Source organism: Littorina saxatilis, linkage group LG2 (genome assembly GCF_037325665.1).
Source record: "Littorina saxatilis isolate snail1 linkage group LG2, US_GU_Lsax_2.0, whole genome shotgun sequence".
In the NCBI taxonomy this organism is placed as follows: Eukaryota; Metazoa; Mollusca; class Gastropoda; order Littorinimorpha; family Littorinidae; genus Littorina; species Littorina saxatilis.
The window spans coordinates 56,966,177-56,984,834 of record NC_090246.1 but is presented as its reverse complement, the minus strand read 5'-3'; the positions used below and the strand labels follow the sequence as shown (position 1 = coordinate 56,984,834).

The 18,658-nt window shown below is 41.4% G+C and overlaps 2 protein-coding genes across 2 annotated transcripts in view; one reads left to right on the top strand and one right to left on the bottom strand.

The window, feature by feature from the left end:
- Nucleotides 1–5,062, top strand: part of LOC138959326 (noggin-1-like) — a 35,671-nt gene extending 30,609 nt beyond the window's left edge. The window contains exon 2 of the mRNA XM_070330757.1: nucleotides 118–5,062. Within this exon, the coding sequence (XP_070186858.1) occupies nucleotides 153–1,124 (972 nt within the window). The 5' untranslated portion in view covers nucleotides 118–152 and the 3' untranslated portion in view covers nucleotides 1,125–5,062. The remainder of the gene's footprint in view (nucleotides 1–117) is intronic.
- A 3,607-nt stretch (nucleotides 5,063–8,669) lies between these two features.
- The window catches only part of LOC138959322 (U3 small nucleolar RNA-associated protein 6 homolog), a 239,086-nt gene continuing 229,097 nt past the window's right edge, over nucleotides 8,670–18,658 (bottom strand). The window contains exons 20-21 of the mRNA XM_070330752.1: nucleotides 10,128–10,200; nucleotides 8,670–9,329 (exon numbers count right to left, since the gene is read on the bottom strand). Of these exons, the coding sequence (XP_070186853.1) occupies nucleotides 9,175–9,329; nucleotides 10,128–10,200 (228 nt within the window). The 3' untranslated portion in view covers nucleotides 8,670–9,174. The remainder of the gene's footprint in view (nucleotides 9,330–10,127; nucleotides 10,201–18,658) is intronic.

Genomic DNA, 18,658 nt, shown 5'->3' with positions numbered 1-18,658 from the left:
CTTATATCCCTTTGTTATGTAATCTTTTCTTTTATTCCTTAACTCTTCCTCAAACAAATCCGACCTTATCGAAAATTCACAGCATCACGTACCTGACCTACTTTGTCTTGTTTGCAGATCATCAGTGATCAACATCCACCACCCTGGTCACCATGCGCGGCCCTCGGCCCACCTCCCTGACCTTTACCCTGCTGCACGTGCTGCTCTTGCTGTGGGGTCACGTGACGCGGCAGGCCCAGGCTGCCTTCCAGCTGCCCCCGTTTCTACAGACCCTGTCGGAACAGACTCTGAGCCAGAGCCAGGCGGAGGGCACGGACCGACTCTTCACCCTGCCGTCAGCCGTGGCCAACGTGCCCAACATCAGGCGCTTCACGCCGCGCAAGAAGCACCTCAAGCTGCACAAGCTGATGAGGCGACTGCGCAAGGAGTGGGACCCCTTCTGGATGTCGGCGGAGCGGCCCAAGGACGCGGACCGCGAGGTGATCAAGCAGCCCCTCGTGGACCAGAGCCTGCTGAAGGCCCTGGACAGACTTAACTACACCATCACGGGCCCGGACGGCGTGGCGCAGGACATCGAGGCGAGCGTGACGCACGTGCTGGGCGCCTGGCTGATGCAACGTTCGAGGTGCCACGTGCACTACGTGTGGGACGACCTTGGCATCCTCTACTGGCCGCGCTGGGTGCGGCGAGGCTTCTGTCAGGCTGGACAGTCTCCATCCTCCTCCTCTTCTTCCTCGTACTCCTCCACTCCCTCTCTATCCTCCTCCTGTTCCTGGCCTCCAGGGATGCACTGTGTCCCAGCAGAGTCGCGTCGAATCCGGATCCTGAGATGGCAATGTCGGCATAACAAGGCCTTCAAGAACTGGAACCCGCGCTTCAAGGAGCGCAAGCCGCGCAGACCTCAGCCAGATGCAGTGACATCTGGTGGCAGAAACAGACGTGAAGCGAGCGAGGTCAATACCAACACGGAGAGAGCAGTGGGAGCGAAAGGGGTTGACGAGACAAATGAGACAGAGAACTGGAGCAGAAAGCCCTTCAAGGACCGACGCCGCAAGCTGAGCATGCGGTGCAAGTGGAAGAAGATTCCTTTCCCTGTCACTGACGATTGCTTCTGTTCTTGTTGATCCGGCGTGGACGATGTCGTTTACATAACTGTGGACAACCTTGACTCCCTGCGAGAGGAATACTGCGTATGTTATAAACAGCTGACCTATTCAGCACACACCACTCAGACCTTGTATCATAGACAAACGAAATGGAACAAGTGCAGAGACGTCAGAAAACACAAATAAGTGACATTGTTCCAAGCAACCTGTCAACACAGTCTTCGTTTCTTGGAGAAGAGTGTACGTGTGCCTTCAGACATGAACAATTCTTGTGCTCGTCGACCTATTTGCCGTACATGTTGTTGCTGTTTCCCTGACATTTATAACAGTGAAAAGTACAGTATACCCAACTACGTTCCGACAAAAATACACATCGCGCGTACATGTTCATTTCGGACGAGGTACTTCGAACACGTCACTGCTGGAACAATTGTGTTCTTGCAGAGAAAGGATCATTAAGCTCATGAACCTCTGATGTGCGCATGTGCAGACAGAACCCAAGAAAACAAGTACTCGAAATCCCTTGAGTGTTTCGTACCACTGTCTCGTTGTTTCCCCCCCTTTACGAGATGTATGGATACAATCCCGATGGAAGCAAAGTTTTCATTTCACCTCACTATTTTTTCCTCTGGAACTTCATGTTGGTTTGGATAGAACATAGTTTTACTTCCTAGTCAGCTGTAACTGCTGAACACTCACCTGCGCGCGCCTCGTGGGGCCTTTCATCTCTATGGGCAGAATATACCTGCGCAGTTTCAGCGGCACAGACGCCGCACTGCATATTATTTATGCCGCGATAGGGATTATGACGAGTACTTGGCCTGTTTTCCTTCACTGGAACGTGTAGCGGGCTGGGATAATCTGCAGTGCGTCGTCGGTTCTGCTGAAGTTAAATATGTGACCGGAGCCCCATTGAGAGACATTCTTCACTACGAGTTACGTTTGGGAGGCCGTGAAAGAACTGAACATGAACATTGACGTTACTGTGTGTTTTCAGAGTCTGAACAGACAACAATCTCAGTAACAAAAACATAATGTGCGTCAACACTAACCCCTTAATCCTGACGTCTTTGTGATGTTGTACAGTACATGCATCTCAAACATTACGCCGTTTCAAATACAGACCCGAACATGGCCATGGCAGCATGTGCATAAGTTAAACAGTTTGGTAGACTTAAAAACACTTCAATTTGTTGCTAACAAATATCCGCTTTGTGCCCTCGGCTTGCCGCTGATGTCCAGTTCCAGGTCAAGATTAAAAAAAAAGAGGGGAGCACGGGAATACAAAGGTCTTTAGTAGTAAGTGTTGAATGTACAGACTGCTAGGACTACGTACTTCTGAACAACCTGTGTGGCCTCACCGTTTACACAGGCAAATACCCCATCAGTAAAATGTAAAGTGAGGTTGAATTTAAGAAGCACAGGGAGACTGGTTGTGCGGTTTAAGGAATGAGCTTGAACCTTACTGTCTGCGTTGAGCGTTTAAAAAAAATGAGTTTTAACCTAGCTGTCTGTGTAGAACATCAAACGATAATCTGATGCAAAAGGCAAGCCTGAAACGTCATGTGTGACTAGGTCATAAGAGCGCAGGCAGAGTGGATGTGCGGTTTAAGAAACGAGCTTAATCCTTGTTGTCTGTGTAGCATTTAACGACAATCTGATTCGTAGGACAATTTATCCTTTGTGGCTGCAATACTGCCAGACAGTTCTAACTGTTGATGTGAAACGTCCGCATTTTTAAAGGTTCATTTTAGAACAAATTTTATCAAAAGATCATGCACTAACTTGCTTTGAAATGCTTCGTTCCTGCTCGACTTCCCTCCTCCTCCTCCTCCTCCTCCCACCCCCACCACCACCCCCATCCTTATCCTGGATCTTCACTGATTGCCCCACCTGATATGAACGGATGGAATGTGCAGACTTACATCAAAAACCACAGGAGTGCTTTAAAGGTACCGTTCTCTTGGTCAAAACATTCTTGTCCACCACCACAACTTTTCCCACACTTGTTCAGCGTGATAAGAGTACCCTTCCACCTGGTCACATACCAACTACCAACAGCAAGGCTGCTTTCTCTGCAGAGTGGAGTGGAATTTTTTTCTGAATTAATTTTTGCTGATCGAAATAGTTGTCATGTACAAAATTAATCATATATTCTGCACATAAAGCAGCCAGGCTGTGGATTTTTCGTGTATGTCCAAGTGAAAAAATGGAATTCTTTCATGCAAATGTCTTCACAACTCCGTAGAGTTTTCATGCTTTTTGTTCGTGTGAAGGAAGCTGCCTTAAACTGAGAGCCATGACTTGACATGTTGTTGAAGATCAGGTACATTCACATTCAATCTGCCCACTCTCAAATTCGATCAGACTCTGTTGCATCTCTAAAAAAATCATGCTCTTATCTAATATAAAATTTGCTTTACAGGTTCTGGCAACGGTTGAATTATTGGAGTCTGACATTATTCTTACACTTCAAATGGGAGGTGAAAAACTCAGAATAGATTCGGCGCTCTCGGCCCTCTTTATACCCTTCTAGAAGCGAAACCAGAAGCAGACTTTCTATTTTCTTTAGTTTTTTTAAAAATTGTATCCATTGCTTTATTTATGTATATGTATATATATATATGTATATGGTTAGGTTTTTTCTTTTTTTTCCCATATTTTGTTGTTGTTGTTAAAAGTATTTGCACTGACATTTTGAAGGCAATCATTTTCGAGCCCGCTCGTAAAATTTAGCATTAAAATTATGTGGATTCCCTTTGAAGCCGTACGTTCCTGATGAAGCCTCACGTTGGAGTGATTTTTGTGTGTACTTTTTTTTTTTAACATTACGATTAATATTCTTGGTCGTTTTTATACGTCTTAAATTGTTTATCGCCTTACCTTTTGTTGTTGTGCTCGTAATTTCTGGAGCTGTTTTCACTTTCACCTCATTTAAAAAAGGCTGCATGCTTACAATTTGTTAACTGAATGCATTAGCGAGCAGAGAGACTGCGAGTATTTAAACTTTGTAAGTTTTTGGTCAAGATGGCAACCCTGATTGCAAGTGCAGATACGACCTGGCCTGGTCTTTAGCTCTGATTTGAGCAAGTTCTGTACAAGAAGAATAAGTACTGTGATTAGCTGATTTTTTTGGATTTTTTTTTTTTATCTGTGACATAATTTTATTATTTTTGTTGCGCTCTCCCGAGTGTATTTTTGTTTCATCTGCAGTTCCCTTTTAATTTTGACTTCCGGTCTTACGGCAAACGACCCTATACATCACACCCCCCTCAATACCATCTTCTCCACCTATACCCATGTTTTCCGTGAAGTTTGTTTATCTCTTGATTTTAACCTTGTCTGTATTTTGTTTTTGGTTTTTTTGCGCTATATTAAAAATCTAATTTATTTCACAGTAATTTGAAAAATAGTTTTAAATACTCTACTTGACTCAACTGTTACAATTGTTGTTCATAGATTAGTTGTACCTACGTACTGCACATTAAGTTTATGTAACTGACTGGGAATGTACATTTTGGCAGATAAGAGGGCCCCAAAGGGTTTAAAATCGTGATCGTGATTGGCGTTTTTTGACCTTTCTGTGACCGTGATTGCCGAAATTTCCATTTCTGTGATCGTGATGGGACTTTGCCCGTGATCCGTGATGACAAAAAAATCAAGTCTCGTGATCGTGATCGTCATTTGTTTTCGTGATCGTGATGGGCATTATTGCAAACCATTTTATTTTCAACGTACATTTTTCACAGCTGTATCACTTTATGATCCTCTATTCGTCAAGGTGTTTGTGATCGTGAAAACAAAAATCAAGGTAACTGTGATCGTGAAAGCTAAAATTTCCCTTCCCGTGATCGTGATGATACCCCCCCTTTGGGGCCCTCAGATAAGGGAAAAAGAAAATCTTGCAGGTAAAACAAAAAACCAAACCCTGTTAATAATGACATTGACCTTTCATTTACTACAAACATGTGTGTGTGTGTGCGTTTCTTTGTCTGTGTGTTTGTGTGCATGTGTGTTCGTGCCTGTGTGTGTGCGCGCGAGTGTGTGTGTGTGTGGGGGGCGCGAGTGACAGCGTGCGTGTTGCCTGTATGTGTATGAGTGTGTGTGCGTGTGTAGGGGGGGGTATCTGCGTGTATCTGTGTGTTTGTGTCTCTGTAATTGCCCAATCTCGTCAAACTTTGTTCAACAGTCTCGTGTAGCATTCATCAAAAACTAGTGCGGGCAATTTGCAGTGAAACCCAATCAAAATTAAAGCAGTTTAAGAAACTGGCTCATCTAAAGCCAGGCTGTCAATTTCTGTTTCTGCATAACATCCACTCAAACAACTTCAACTTTATTCAAGCACCATCAAATCCCCTAAATGTCTCTCCTTGATATTCTGCCAACAAAATTAATAGCCTTCATTGTCTTCCTTCGGAGGATATTGTGCAAGACTGCAATAAACGTAAAACCACAAATAACAAAGGTAATACTGAAAGGACAACGTCGTAGGGTGTAAGGAATGCGCGTGCTTGTGCACAACGTCCGAGAAACAACAGCCACACACACACTAACGCACGCAGACAAGAAAACACACACACACACACACACCACACACACACACACACACACACCACACACACTCAAGCATACATGATACACAAACCAGAACATAATGAAGACGAAAAAAAGTATGAAAGTAAGAAAAAAGGTAAATAAGTCAGAAAGAAAGGAAGAACAAGTCGCGTTTGTTTGTTTGTTTATTTGTTGCTTAACGTCCAGCCGACTACGCAGAGCCATATCAGGACGAGGAAGGGGGGGATGAAGGGGGCCACTTGTCAAGCGATTCCTGTTTACAAATGCACTAACCCATTACTTGTGTCCCAGCAGGCTTTAGTAAAACTAAATTAATACCTACTGGAAGATTACCAGTTTCCAGTATGTTAAAATAGGCTTAACCTATCTACTGCTGGACTTACATCAGAACACTAACAGATTAAACTATACATGAATCGCGAGACAAGCGGCAAGAGAAGAGATTTTTGGAAAAAATACAGGTGAATGAGCAAGAAGGCAGAAAAAAGAAAAGAATTCATGAAGAAAAAGAGAGCATGACAGGAAAGAGGAACCAAAAATCTACCTAACAGCAAACTAGAAAGCTCCTGCGGTTCCAAAAACAGGAGGGGCCTTTAATTTCATAACCGCAGTGCCCCACTGCGGGAAACAAGTCGCGTAAGGCGAAATTACTACATTTAGTCAAGCTGTGGAACTCACAGAATGAAACTGAACGTAGTGCGCCGCTCGTGCAAAAGGCAGTGAAAGTGACGAGCCTGTTTGGCGCGGCAGCGTTTGCGCTGTGCTTCATAGCACGCTTCACTGTACCTCTCTTCGTTTTAACTTTCTGAGCGTGTTTTTAATCCAAACATATCATATCTATATGTTTTTGGAATCAGGAACCGACAAGGAATAAGATGAAATAGTTTTTGAATCGATTTCGGAAATTTAATTTTGATCATAATTTTTATATTTTTAATTTTCAGAGCTTGTTTTTAATCCAAATATAACATATGTATATGTTTTTGGAATCAGAAAATGACGAAGAATAAGATAAAATTGTTTTTGGATCGTTTAATAAAAAAATAATTTTAATTACAAGTTTCCAATTTTTAATGACCAAACTCACTCATTAGTTTTTAAGCCACCAAGCTGAAATGCAATACCAAACCCCGGCCTTCGTCGAAGATTGCTTTGCCAAAATTTCAATCAATTTAATTGAAAAACAAGAAGAGCAAACGCTCGATCGAGTCACTTTCGCAGTTCTGAATATTATATGAGGCATCAGATGGACAGGAAGAAATTGCTATTCACAACACAATGAGTCACGTTCACATAAAATTTGAGCCCGGTCACTTTTATAGTTTCCGAGAAAAGCCCAACGTTAAGTTGTGTGTTGCCGAACAGAAAAGGCTAGTTATCTCCCTTGTTTTTCTGATAACGTTCGTAAAAGGCTACAGATGTAAATACTTTGATGTAAAGAATAATCCTACAAAGTTTCAATCACATCCGATGAACTTTGTCAAAGATATAAAATGTCTAATTTTTCCTTTGACGCTGACCTGTGACCTTGAAAAAGGTCAAAGGTCAACGAAACCATCGTTAAAGTGTAGAGGTCATTGGAGGTCACGACTAAACAAAATATGAGCCCGATCGCTTTGATAGTTTCCGAGAAAAGTCCAACGTTAAGGTGGTGTCTACGGCCGGCCGGCCGGCCGGCCGGACAGACTAACACTGACCGATTACATAGAGTCACTTTTTCTCAAGTGACTCAATGAGGGTGTGACAGTGCCGCCTCAACTTTTACAAAAAGCCGGATATGACGTCATCAAAGGTATTTATCGAAAAAAAGAAAAAAACGTCCGGGGATATCATACCCAGGAACTCTCATGTCAAATTTCATAAAGATCGGCCCAGTAGTTTAGTCTGAATCGCTCTACACACACACACACACACAAACACACACACACACACATACACCACGACCCTCGTCTCGATTCCCCCCTCTATGTTAAAACATTTAGTCAAAACTTGACTAAATGTAAAAAGAAAAGTGACTGCATTATGTCATAATGTTGTTAGAACCCCCCCCCCCCCCAAATTCCATATCCTGTCACCCCTGCCACCCCCCACCCCCCCCCCCCCCATCAAAAATTCCCACTGAGAAAAATAAGAAATGGAGAGAACTGGATGTAAAAAAATTAAATATAAATAAAAAATTCAAAAAAATATATATATGCCCCTCTCGTAGATCATTTCACATGGGCGTCACTGTTTATGCCTTATGTGGCGACAAGACCAAAATAATTGGTGTGCAAATAAAGACAACTTTCACCGGAAATCTACCCATCTCACGATAACTGCCGTTATGCAGCAAAAGTTTACGCAGCCGCTATCTCCCTACGCGGCAATAGTAGCCGAAGGGCCAAATTCCTGGTTTCATAGATAACTCTCGGTATAACGCCTCCTCTGTATGTTTCGGCCGTTGACAAAAATCTGTGAAAGTACAGCAGCAACGAGGGAGTTTTGTTTTGAAATAAAAGTTGACGTGTCGACAAGTTCGAGGGGATGCTGTGTACGTGTCTGAAGCGCTGAGATGAATGTTGGGATGGTCGTCATCTTGGCCGTGGATCAGCCGTGCGGCGGTCATTCCTGTATGATAAGAACTGGTAGTGGCTTGTATGCAGTGACATCAAAACACGACTGCTTAGGGTCGCGAGCATAACTTCTTATAAAAGCAGGGATGGGGTAAAAATGGACAAAAAGCTTACTGCGTGTAGGGTTTAGGAGGGGCAGCTCCATGAAGCTGAGATATGTATGTAATCTAGACATCAAAATGGGCTATTTTACGTGTTCAGATTGATCAACACCCCCCCCCCCCCCCAGCAAAAACATCCCATCCATGTTTAAAAACACAAGACCTGCGTTTTGCCCCTAAACCATACCTGCACATGAAGCAAACCCCTTTAGTTTTGCCCCCCCCCCCCTTCTCTCTCTCTCTCTCTCTTTCTCTTTCTAACCCAAACCTCTGATACCCATATAAAAGATTACATACAGATCTAAATCTTAACAGTAAAACGTGGTACACAAAATCAACACTTTCGTCTTTTTATTGGCAAAGCAGTAAACATGATCAAGGCATCATCATTCAAATAACACCAAGAACGAAACAGTAAAAATAATACATGTCCTGCAAAGTTAAAACAGCCCACCACCACCTAACACCCCCCCCCCCCCCCTTTCTCGCGCTCTCTCTCTTGACGTCATCAAACACTACACTATCAACTGACATCATTATAATCTCAAACATCATACTCTGAGTACCTGCTGGAAATCATCAGGCATTGACGTAACAGTACTCGAAAACGTCACATGATTCCATCATCATGGTGAATATCACTGACATCAAAGCACTCTCCATCGTACATGTATGTCGTCATACCCTACCACATCATTCACTCAAGTCACAATAAACATCAGTAGCTGAAATCGTCATCAAAACACACAGAACGTCATCACCCTGGTCACCACGTCATCACACACTGATGACGTCAGCATAGAGCTGCGTGAAGGAGTCCCGAAGCACTCCCTCGGGGAGGTTGACGATGGCCCGGGAGTGCAGAACACTGGCCTTTGACCTGTCTCCGTCTGGTGAACTCATCTCCATCTTGATGTAACGAAGCCACACTTCTGAAATGTCAAATATGTACACAATTATTGATTGATTGATTGTTGTTGCTTTTTGGGTCCAGCGGACCATATAGGCCAAATCAGGACTCCCCAAAATTGGACCTCTGTTGAAAGTATGCTTTTACTATTTACTGATAAAAGAGTACAGAGGGTTCGAGGTCAAGGTGACATCTTGGTGTGAAGGTAGATTTAGAGTTACAAAAAAAGTAATATTTTCATAATCTCATAAACACACTCAGTCAGATGGAAGGACAGACAGAGAGTCAGAGACACAGACACAGACAGTGTAAACTGTAAGTAAAACAGATACTCATTCTTTCTTTCTTTCTTTATTTGGTGTTTAACGTCGTTTTCAACCACGAAGGTTATATCGCGACGGAGAAAGGGGGGCAGATGGGATAGAGCCACTTGTTAATTGTTTCTTGTTCACAAAAGCACTAATCAAAAAATTGCTCCAGGGGCTTGCAACATAGTACAATATATTACCTTACTGGGAGAATGCAAGTTTCCAGTACAAAGGACTTAACATTTCTTACAAACTGCTTGACTAAAATCTTTACAAACATTGACTATATTCTATACAAGAAACACTTAACAAGGGTAAAAGGAGAAACAGAATCCGTTAGTCGCCTCTTACGACATGCTGGGGAGCATCGGGTAAATTCTTCCCCCTAACCCGCGGGGGGCAACAGATACTCAAACACACCCTTATGTCACGAACGCTATATATCAAATAATATCAGTTGTAAATGACGATAATTGTGTCGATGTCAGTGTAAGTGTGGGTGAATGTAATACCTGGCTCTGTCTTGCCGTAGTCAGAAATGGCGTCCTCAAAGGCACGACGGACTTTCTTCATCTTCACCAGGTCCTAAAACACACAGTATATTACAATTTAAAACCAGAATGGAATGGACAAATACGTAGGAGAGAGGGGGAGAGATGGTGATGATGATGATGATGATGATGATGATGATGATGATGATGATGATGATGGAACTTTATTTTTCAAGGATAGAGGTTTAAGGCGACGCCTTTTCTTACAACCGGTCCTTACTTCTAATACAAATGTCTAATAAATGATAAACAAGTAAAGAACATGCCAAATAGTCCAGGCATCTTAGCCACTTTAGTGAAGGGAACGTTGAAGTGACAATGACTAGGTTTAAAATGTCCCTTATCAGAAAGTTCAACCTCAGTCCTTTGATGTTTATTAACACATTTTCATATAAAGTTGGCGCTTCATATGGAAAAGTGGCTTTGAAATTGACCCTAATCCTTCTTTGGGCTCTGTAAATGTCGTTTGGGGCTATGGTTGTAAAACGGTATCTACTGGTCACCCCAATGTATAAACTGAAAACTCTTTCTGCACCAGAACACGCAGAAAGGATTGTATCTGCCTGATGTCTGATGCTTTTCAAAATCCCCAACCACTAACACCTTCAAAACGGACATTAACTGACACTGTTGTTTTTCCCTATATAATCCTTACTATTTTTCCGAGACGTCGTCCTGTTGTGTATTTAGCTTGCCACAACCTCATACATCGTCCTAAAAGTTAAAGTTGAAGAAAATACTAAAGATAAATGAACAAGCTGACGCAGTGTCATTCGCACCGTGAATCCCCCCATGGGAACATACTAAAGTCTGGTTCCAAATAGGCTCAATTTCCTTCTATTTCTTTGTATTTCTGCCTCGTAGGGGTAGGGGTGTTCAAACCAAAGGCACCTTCAAACCAAAATTCAAATCGCACATCTTACAATACTAAGACACTCAGCAGTGAAAGGGTGTCTGCTGGTAAAAAATTCCAAACAATCCTAAAAGTACTTCACTACTAAACGTGCTTTTAAAAAGAGCCGTTATTTTTCCCTCTATAATCAGTATTGTGTTTTCTGCGAACATGTAGTCTATTTAGATGGTTGTCATGTGCACATGAGTTGCTAAAGCGTTTTCAGTTGGGCATATGTCGAAAAGCAAAGAATTAGCCCTTTGAAAACCATCAGAACTGTCACACAAAAATAACATTTACCTATCTCACCAACTGACCAAACATAGGGCTTTTCCTTATGTATTATGTATTGTCGTGTTTTTTGTAGCATACTTGTGAAAACAGCCACCACTGTTGTAAATGATACTTTAAAGAGCATTATTTCATTTTTACAGTTGAAGGACAACCTGGACTGCCGTATATTACAGCTGTTTTACAATCAGCCAAAATTTTCTTAACAAACGTATGTTAAGAACAACTCCCATTGTGAAATTGAAGGAAAACAAAGTGAAAACCCCCCTGCCATAGAGGAGCTAAAGAATCAACAATAAACGACTGCATGGATAGCTTGATGCACGAATGCATTGCGGACATGTTTGTCTCCAACCAAGAGAAAGTTCCAAAAAATCCCTTTTGTGCTTCTTATTATACAGTGACGTCAAAGACAGCCTTTTCTGCTGTTCATACATTCAGGGGTTATGGTTACACTAAACGACGTAGTTGTAGCCATACTGCCATCCAGATTTATTTTTTCCTTGCGAGCAGTCACAGGGTGTTTGTGCTGTCTGCCAACCGTTAGATGACCCCGCCCAAGTCTGTTAAGGGACCGTTTGACCGTTATAGAACGCGTCTTTTTGATTTTTTGGCACAGTTGGAAACGGTTGATTTTTATCCCTACCATTGTTTCCAAACATTATATAGGAATGTTTTGTGAACAACGGATAATAGCCGCTACTCGCATGTGTAGCAAAAGTGAGCGTACATACTCACCCTGGTCGTCCAGCCGTTGTCCGTTGCCCGTCTTTATCTGTCTGTACTGAACATTACCTTTGGATTTTTCTCGAACGCTATGAAGTGAAGAAACACCAAATGTTGCAAAATGTTGTATGACCCCAAGAGCTCAAAAAAGATACTTGAGAACCTTGACCTTACCTTAAGGTCAAGGTCACAGGGAGAATGAATGTGGTCTAAAAACTGCAAAATTTCACATTGTGCCAGTTTTCTGGAAAACAAATTAAAAACAGCGGGCTTAGTTTTGTATGGTATACAAGAAAAAGAAAGCCTTATCTTCTGATACCATTTTGGTTGACCTCGCTTCAATGTCAAGGTCAGAGGAGCCCTTCAAAGTTGAATTGTAGACATATTTTGATGTGAGCTTGCCCCTTTAACTTTACTATGGACGATATCTCTTACAAACTTAAACACTGAGTGGGGCGTTTGTTAGAATTTCATAGTGAGCCACATCTGGTCACATATCGTTAGGGTCAAGGTCACATTGACCCCTATGAAAAATGTGACCAAGCCGGGTAAAGAAATCCATGTGTCTTGGTAAAAAATCTTAACAAAGCAAAGCCCATGCGACTCTCATGCTTGACCTTTGTCTTAAAGTGACCTTGACCTTCAGGTGACCTTGAAGGTGAAGGTCTAACAACTGAAGCTTGCAAGGACATTGTACACTATTAGAACTGGTTTACAGATTTTTCCTACCAAATTACACATGACCTTTGGCCAAGGTCAAGATCATCAAAGGTCACACATCACAAGGCTATCAATTCAAGACATAGGAAGCATAAACATACTTATTGGCACTTTCTACAAAGAGACATTGTCACTTTTAGTGATTCAATTGCCCGTTTCAGTCACATTTCATAAGGGGCAAAGTGACCTTGACCTTGATGATATGTGACTAAATGTGGCTCAATATCAGTATATAACATGTGCCCCACACAATTATGAAGTTTGAAAGATTTTTTTCATAGTTCAGGGTCAAGGTCACTTCAAAACATGTATACAATTCAACTTTGAAGGACTCCTGTGACCTTGACATTGAAGCGAGGTCAACCAAAATGGTATCAGAAGATAAGGCTTTATTTTTCTTGAATACCATACAAAACTAAGCCCGCTGTTTTTAATTTGTTTTCCAGAAAACTGGCACAATGTGAAATTTTGCAGTTTTTAGACCACATTCATTCTCCCTGTGACCTTGACCTTAAGGTAAGGTCAAGGTTCTCAAGTATCTTTTTTGAGCTCTTGGGGTCATACAACATTTTGCAACATTTGGTGTTTCTTCACTTCATAGCGTTCGAGAAAAATCCAAAGGTAATGATTTGTACAGACAGATGAAGACGGGCAACGGACAACGGCTGTACGACCAGGGTGAGTATGTACGCTCACTTTTGCTACACATGCGAGTAGCGGCTATTATCCGTTGTTCACAAAACATTCCTATATAATGTTTGGAAACAATGGTAGGGATAAAAATCAACCGTTTCCAAATGTGCTAAAAAATCAAAAAGACGCGTTCTATAACGGTCAAACGGTCCCTTAACAGACTTGGGCGGGGTCGTCTGACGGTTGGCAGACAGCACAAACACCCTGTGACTGCTCGCAAGGAAAAAATAAATCTGGATGGCAGTATGGCTACAACTACGTCGTTTAGTGTAACCATAACCCCTGAATGTATGAACAGCAGAAAAGGCTGTCTTTGACGTCACTGTATAATAAGAAGCACAAAAGGGATTTTTTGGAACTTTCTCTTGGTTGGAGACAAACATGTCCGCAATGCATTCGTGCATCAAGCTATCCATGCAGTCGTTTATTGTTGATTCTTTAGCTCCTCTATGGCAGGGGGGTTTTCACTTTGTTTTCCTTCAATTTCACTATGGGAGTTGTTCTTAACATACGTTTGTTAAGAACATTTTGGCTGATTGTAAAACAGCTGTAATATACGGCAGTCCAGGTTGTCCTTCAACTGTAAAAATGAAATAATGCTCTTTAAAGTATCATTTACAACAGTGGTGGCTGTTTTCACAAGTATGCTACAAAAAACACGACAATACATAATACATAAGGAAAAGCCCTATGTTTGGTCAGTTGGTGAGATAGGTAAATGTTATTTTTGTGTGACAGTTCTGATGGTTTTCAAAGGGCTAATTCTTTGCTTTTCGACATATGCCCAACTGAAAACGCTTTAGCAACTCATGTGCACATGACAACCATCTAAATAGACTACATGTTCGCAGAAAACACAATACTGATTATAGAGGGAAAAATAACGGCTCTTTTTAAAAGCACGTTTAGCAGTGAAGTACTTTTAGGATTGTTTGGAATTTTTTACCAGCGACACCCTTTCACTGCTGAGTGTCTTAGTATTGTAAGATGTGTGATTTGAATTTTGGTTTAAAGGTGCCTTTGGTTTGAACACCCCTACCCCTACGAGGCAGAAATACAAAGAAATAGAAGGAAATTGAGCCTATTTGGAACCAGACTTTAGTATGTTCCCATGGGGGGATTCACGGTGCGAATGACACTGCGTCAGCTTGTTCATTTATCTTTAGTATTTTCTTCAACTTTAACTTTTAGGACGATGTATGAGGTTGTGGCAAGCTAAATACACAACAGGACGACGTCTCGGAAAAATAGTAAGGATTATATAGGGAAAAACAACAGTGTCAGTTAATGTCCGTTTTGAAGGTGTTAGTGGTTGGGGATTTTGAAAAGCATCAGACATCAGGCAGATACAATCCTTTCTGCGTGTTCTGGTGCAGAAAGAGTTTTCAGTTTATACATTGGGGTGACCAGTAGATACCGTTTTACAACCATAGCCCCAAACGACATTTACAGAGCCCAAAGAAGGATTAGGGTCAATTTCAAAGCCACTTTTCCATATGAAGCGCCAACTTTATATGAAAATGTGTTTAATAAACACCAAAGGACTGAGGTTGAACTTTCTGATAAGGGACATTTTAAACCTAGTCATTGTCACTTCAACGTTGTTCTCTTATTTGCTTGGACTAAAATAAACAAAGTAAACGAACGAACCAGCAAACAATCGACAAGTAAGCAAACAAGCAAATAAACATAAACAACAAAATCACAAAGTAAGCAACATACAAATCGAAAGCGAAACATGCAACATTGAGGTTACACATGTAAAGTGATCGACGGTAAAATTCACACGATACCAACGTTTACACTAATGCTAATAATGATTATATGGTGTAAATAATGATGATGATGATGATGATGATGATGATGATGATGATGATGATGATGATGATGATGTTGATGATGATGATGGAAAATCGCAACATAAATTCCACATAATACATATAATAAAGAACATATTTGTGTAATTCATAAAGCTTTGCCAATTGTTGACAGCTACTTGCACGTGTTAAAGACTAGTATAGCCATCTAGGTAGATATAACATGATTATGCAGAGCTTGTTTAAAACTCTTTAGTGAGGTTAATGATCTTATTACAGACGGAATGAAGTTCCACACCATAGCGCCAGAGAAGGCTTGACTAGTTTTGAACAAATCAATCCTGGGTATTGGTGGTAGAAAATTGATAGACCCGTACCTTTCGGTGACTCTGTGAAATAGGTCCTGAATATAGATGGGCACTTCGCCATGATATACTTTATACATCATTACAGTCTTATTAAACTGTAACTGTTTAACTAGCGGCAGGTAGTTTAGATTCTTTAACTTCAAATCAGCTGATAATTGTGGACCATTTAACATGATTTTAGCTGCCCGACGATGTAGAGAGTTTAACTTGTTCATGTGAATATCAGAGACGCCATCCCAAAGAGTTGATGCGTAATTAATATGGGATAAGATGTGGGCATGATAAAATAGTTTTAGTGTTGCGATATCGACATATTGCTTTGTTTGTTTGTTTGTTTGTTTATTTGTTGCTTAACGTCCAGCCGACTACGCAGAGCCATATCAGGACGAGGAAGGGGGGGATGAAGGGGGCCACTTGTCAAGCGATTCCTGTTTACAAATGCACTAACCCATTACTTGTGTCCCAGCAGGCTTTAGTAAAACTAAATTAATACCTACTGGAAGATTACCAGTTTCCAGTATGTTAAAATAGGCTTAACCTATCTACTGCTGGACTTACATCAGAACACTAACAGATTAAACTATACATGAATCGCGAGACAAGCGGCAAGAGAAGAGATTTTTGGAAAAAATACAGGTGAATGAGCAAGAAGGCAGAAAAAAAAAAGAATTCATGAAGAAAAAGAGAGCATGACAGGAAAGAGGAACCAAAAATCTACCTAACAGCAAACTAGAAAGCTCCTGCGGTTCCAAAAACAGGAGGGGCCTTTAATTTCATAACCGCAGTGCCCCACTGCGGGAACATATTGCTTTAACTTTGATAGCAGAAACGAATTCTTGGATACTTTTTGACAAATATAATGTACATGAGATTGCCATTTTAATTCTTGATCGACTATCACACCCAAAACACGATGTTCCGTTACCTGCTGAACAGATTGTGATTCCAGAGAAAGATTTAACTTAAGAGGTCGTGACTGGTGTTTTTGTCTTGTTGTATTAATCATGCTTTTTGTCTTTCCTGGGTGCACTATCATAAAATTCTGGTTACACCAACTGTTGACTTCATTAAGACTAGACTGTAAGGAAATTTCAATTTCTTGTGTGAAGCGTCGAATCATCTGCAAAAAATTCCGTTTTAACTTTGGAATTAGATATATGAAGGGGGAGGTCATTAATGAATACACAAAACAAAATAGGCCCTAAAACTGACCCCTGGGGGAGAGAGAGAGAGAGAGAGAGAGAGAGAGAGAGAGAGAGAGAGAGAGAGAGAGAGAGAGAGAGAGAGAGAGAGAGAGAGAGAGAGAGAGAGAGACTCAGACTCAGAACTTTATTACAAAAGGATAAAGGTTTTAGGCAAAGCCTATTCTTCCAACCTGTCCTTTATACAACACATAAAGACAGACGCACATAAAAATATAAATTCAATCATATAAAATACAGAAATACATTGTATGGAATGCAACACAATGTGCATTTAAGGAATTACATAAGGAGAACTCAAAAATTACAAAATTACATTGAGAGAGAGAGAGAGAGAGAGAGAGAGAGAGAGAGAGAGAGAGAGAGAGAGAGAGAGAGAGAGAGAGAGAGAGAGAGAGAGAGAGAGAGAGAGAGAGAGAGAGAGAGAGAGAGAGAGAGAGAGAGAGAGAGATTCTTATACATAATATACACGAAGAAATACGCTGGTGTTTGTAAGGGAAGGGAAATAATTCGCTGCTTTGATGTAAAAATCTCACATTAACTTGATTTACCTCCCTTCAACCTTGAGTTCTCCACTTGACTTGAAGGTCTCACTGATCACGTCTTCCTTGGGATCTTATAACGGAACTCCCTGTTGACTTCTGTACCTTATGTTGTCATCCATGTCTACTACATCTACTACATATGACGATCAGACAACTTCTTGTTTTAATATGCTAGCAGGATTGTTAACTAGTGTTAAAAAGCTCCCGCTTCGACTTCTACAAATTGCGACAGACTACTTTGTGCGCCTACTACACCTGAGAACCAACACAGTGAATGAAAATGTACAGTACAGATAGCACTTCAGAAAAGCATCTGCACGCGTGCATGCTTGTGTTTGTGGATGCGTACGTGAGTGGGTGCATTTATAAGTGCGTGCGAAAACACACACACACACACACACACACACACACACACACACACACACACACACACACACACACACACATTTCTAGTAGTGATTTGCACCAGAAATAAATCATTCTCAACTCAGTGACCTTTGCAAAGCTTTCTACAAAAAAGATCAGCGAACCTTCATCTGTGTGGAAGATCAACTTCCGTGTGAAATATCCTGTCTGGTGAGTCATGAGGAGAAACACGAGACAACAAGGTCTGATGGGTTCAATTAATCCGGCTGATTGAAAAACATTGACCTCACAGTGTGACACGAGAGAGAAGAGAAGAGAAGAGAAGAGAGAGAGAGAGAGAGAGAGAGAGAGAGAGAGAGAGAGAGAGAGAAGAGAGACAGAGAAGAGAGAGAGAGACAGAGAAGAGAGAGAGATAAGAGAGAGATAAGAGAGAGATAAGAGAGAGAAGACAGATAGAGAAGAGAGAGAGAGAAGAAGAGAGAGAGAGAAGAGAGAGAGAAGATATAGAGAGAGAGAGAAGAGAGAGAGAGAAGAGAGAGAGAGAGAGAGAGAGAGAGAGAGAGAGAGAGAGAGAGAGGGAGAAAGAGAGAAGAGAGGGAGAGAAGAGGAAGATCAAGAGAGAGAGAGAGAGAGAAGGAAGAGAGAGAAAAGAGAGAGAGAGAAAAAAGAGAGACAGACAGATTGAGAGAGAGAAAGAAAGAGGGAGGGGGGGAGGGAGGGAGTGAGAGAGATAATTGAATTGATTTGAACTTTAGAGAGACAGACAGAGGGGAGACAGACAGACAGACAGACAGACATACATACAGAGACAGAGACAGACATAAAGAGACAGAGACAGAGAGGCACAGACGAACAAGAACGATATATAAAGA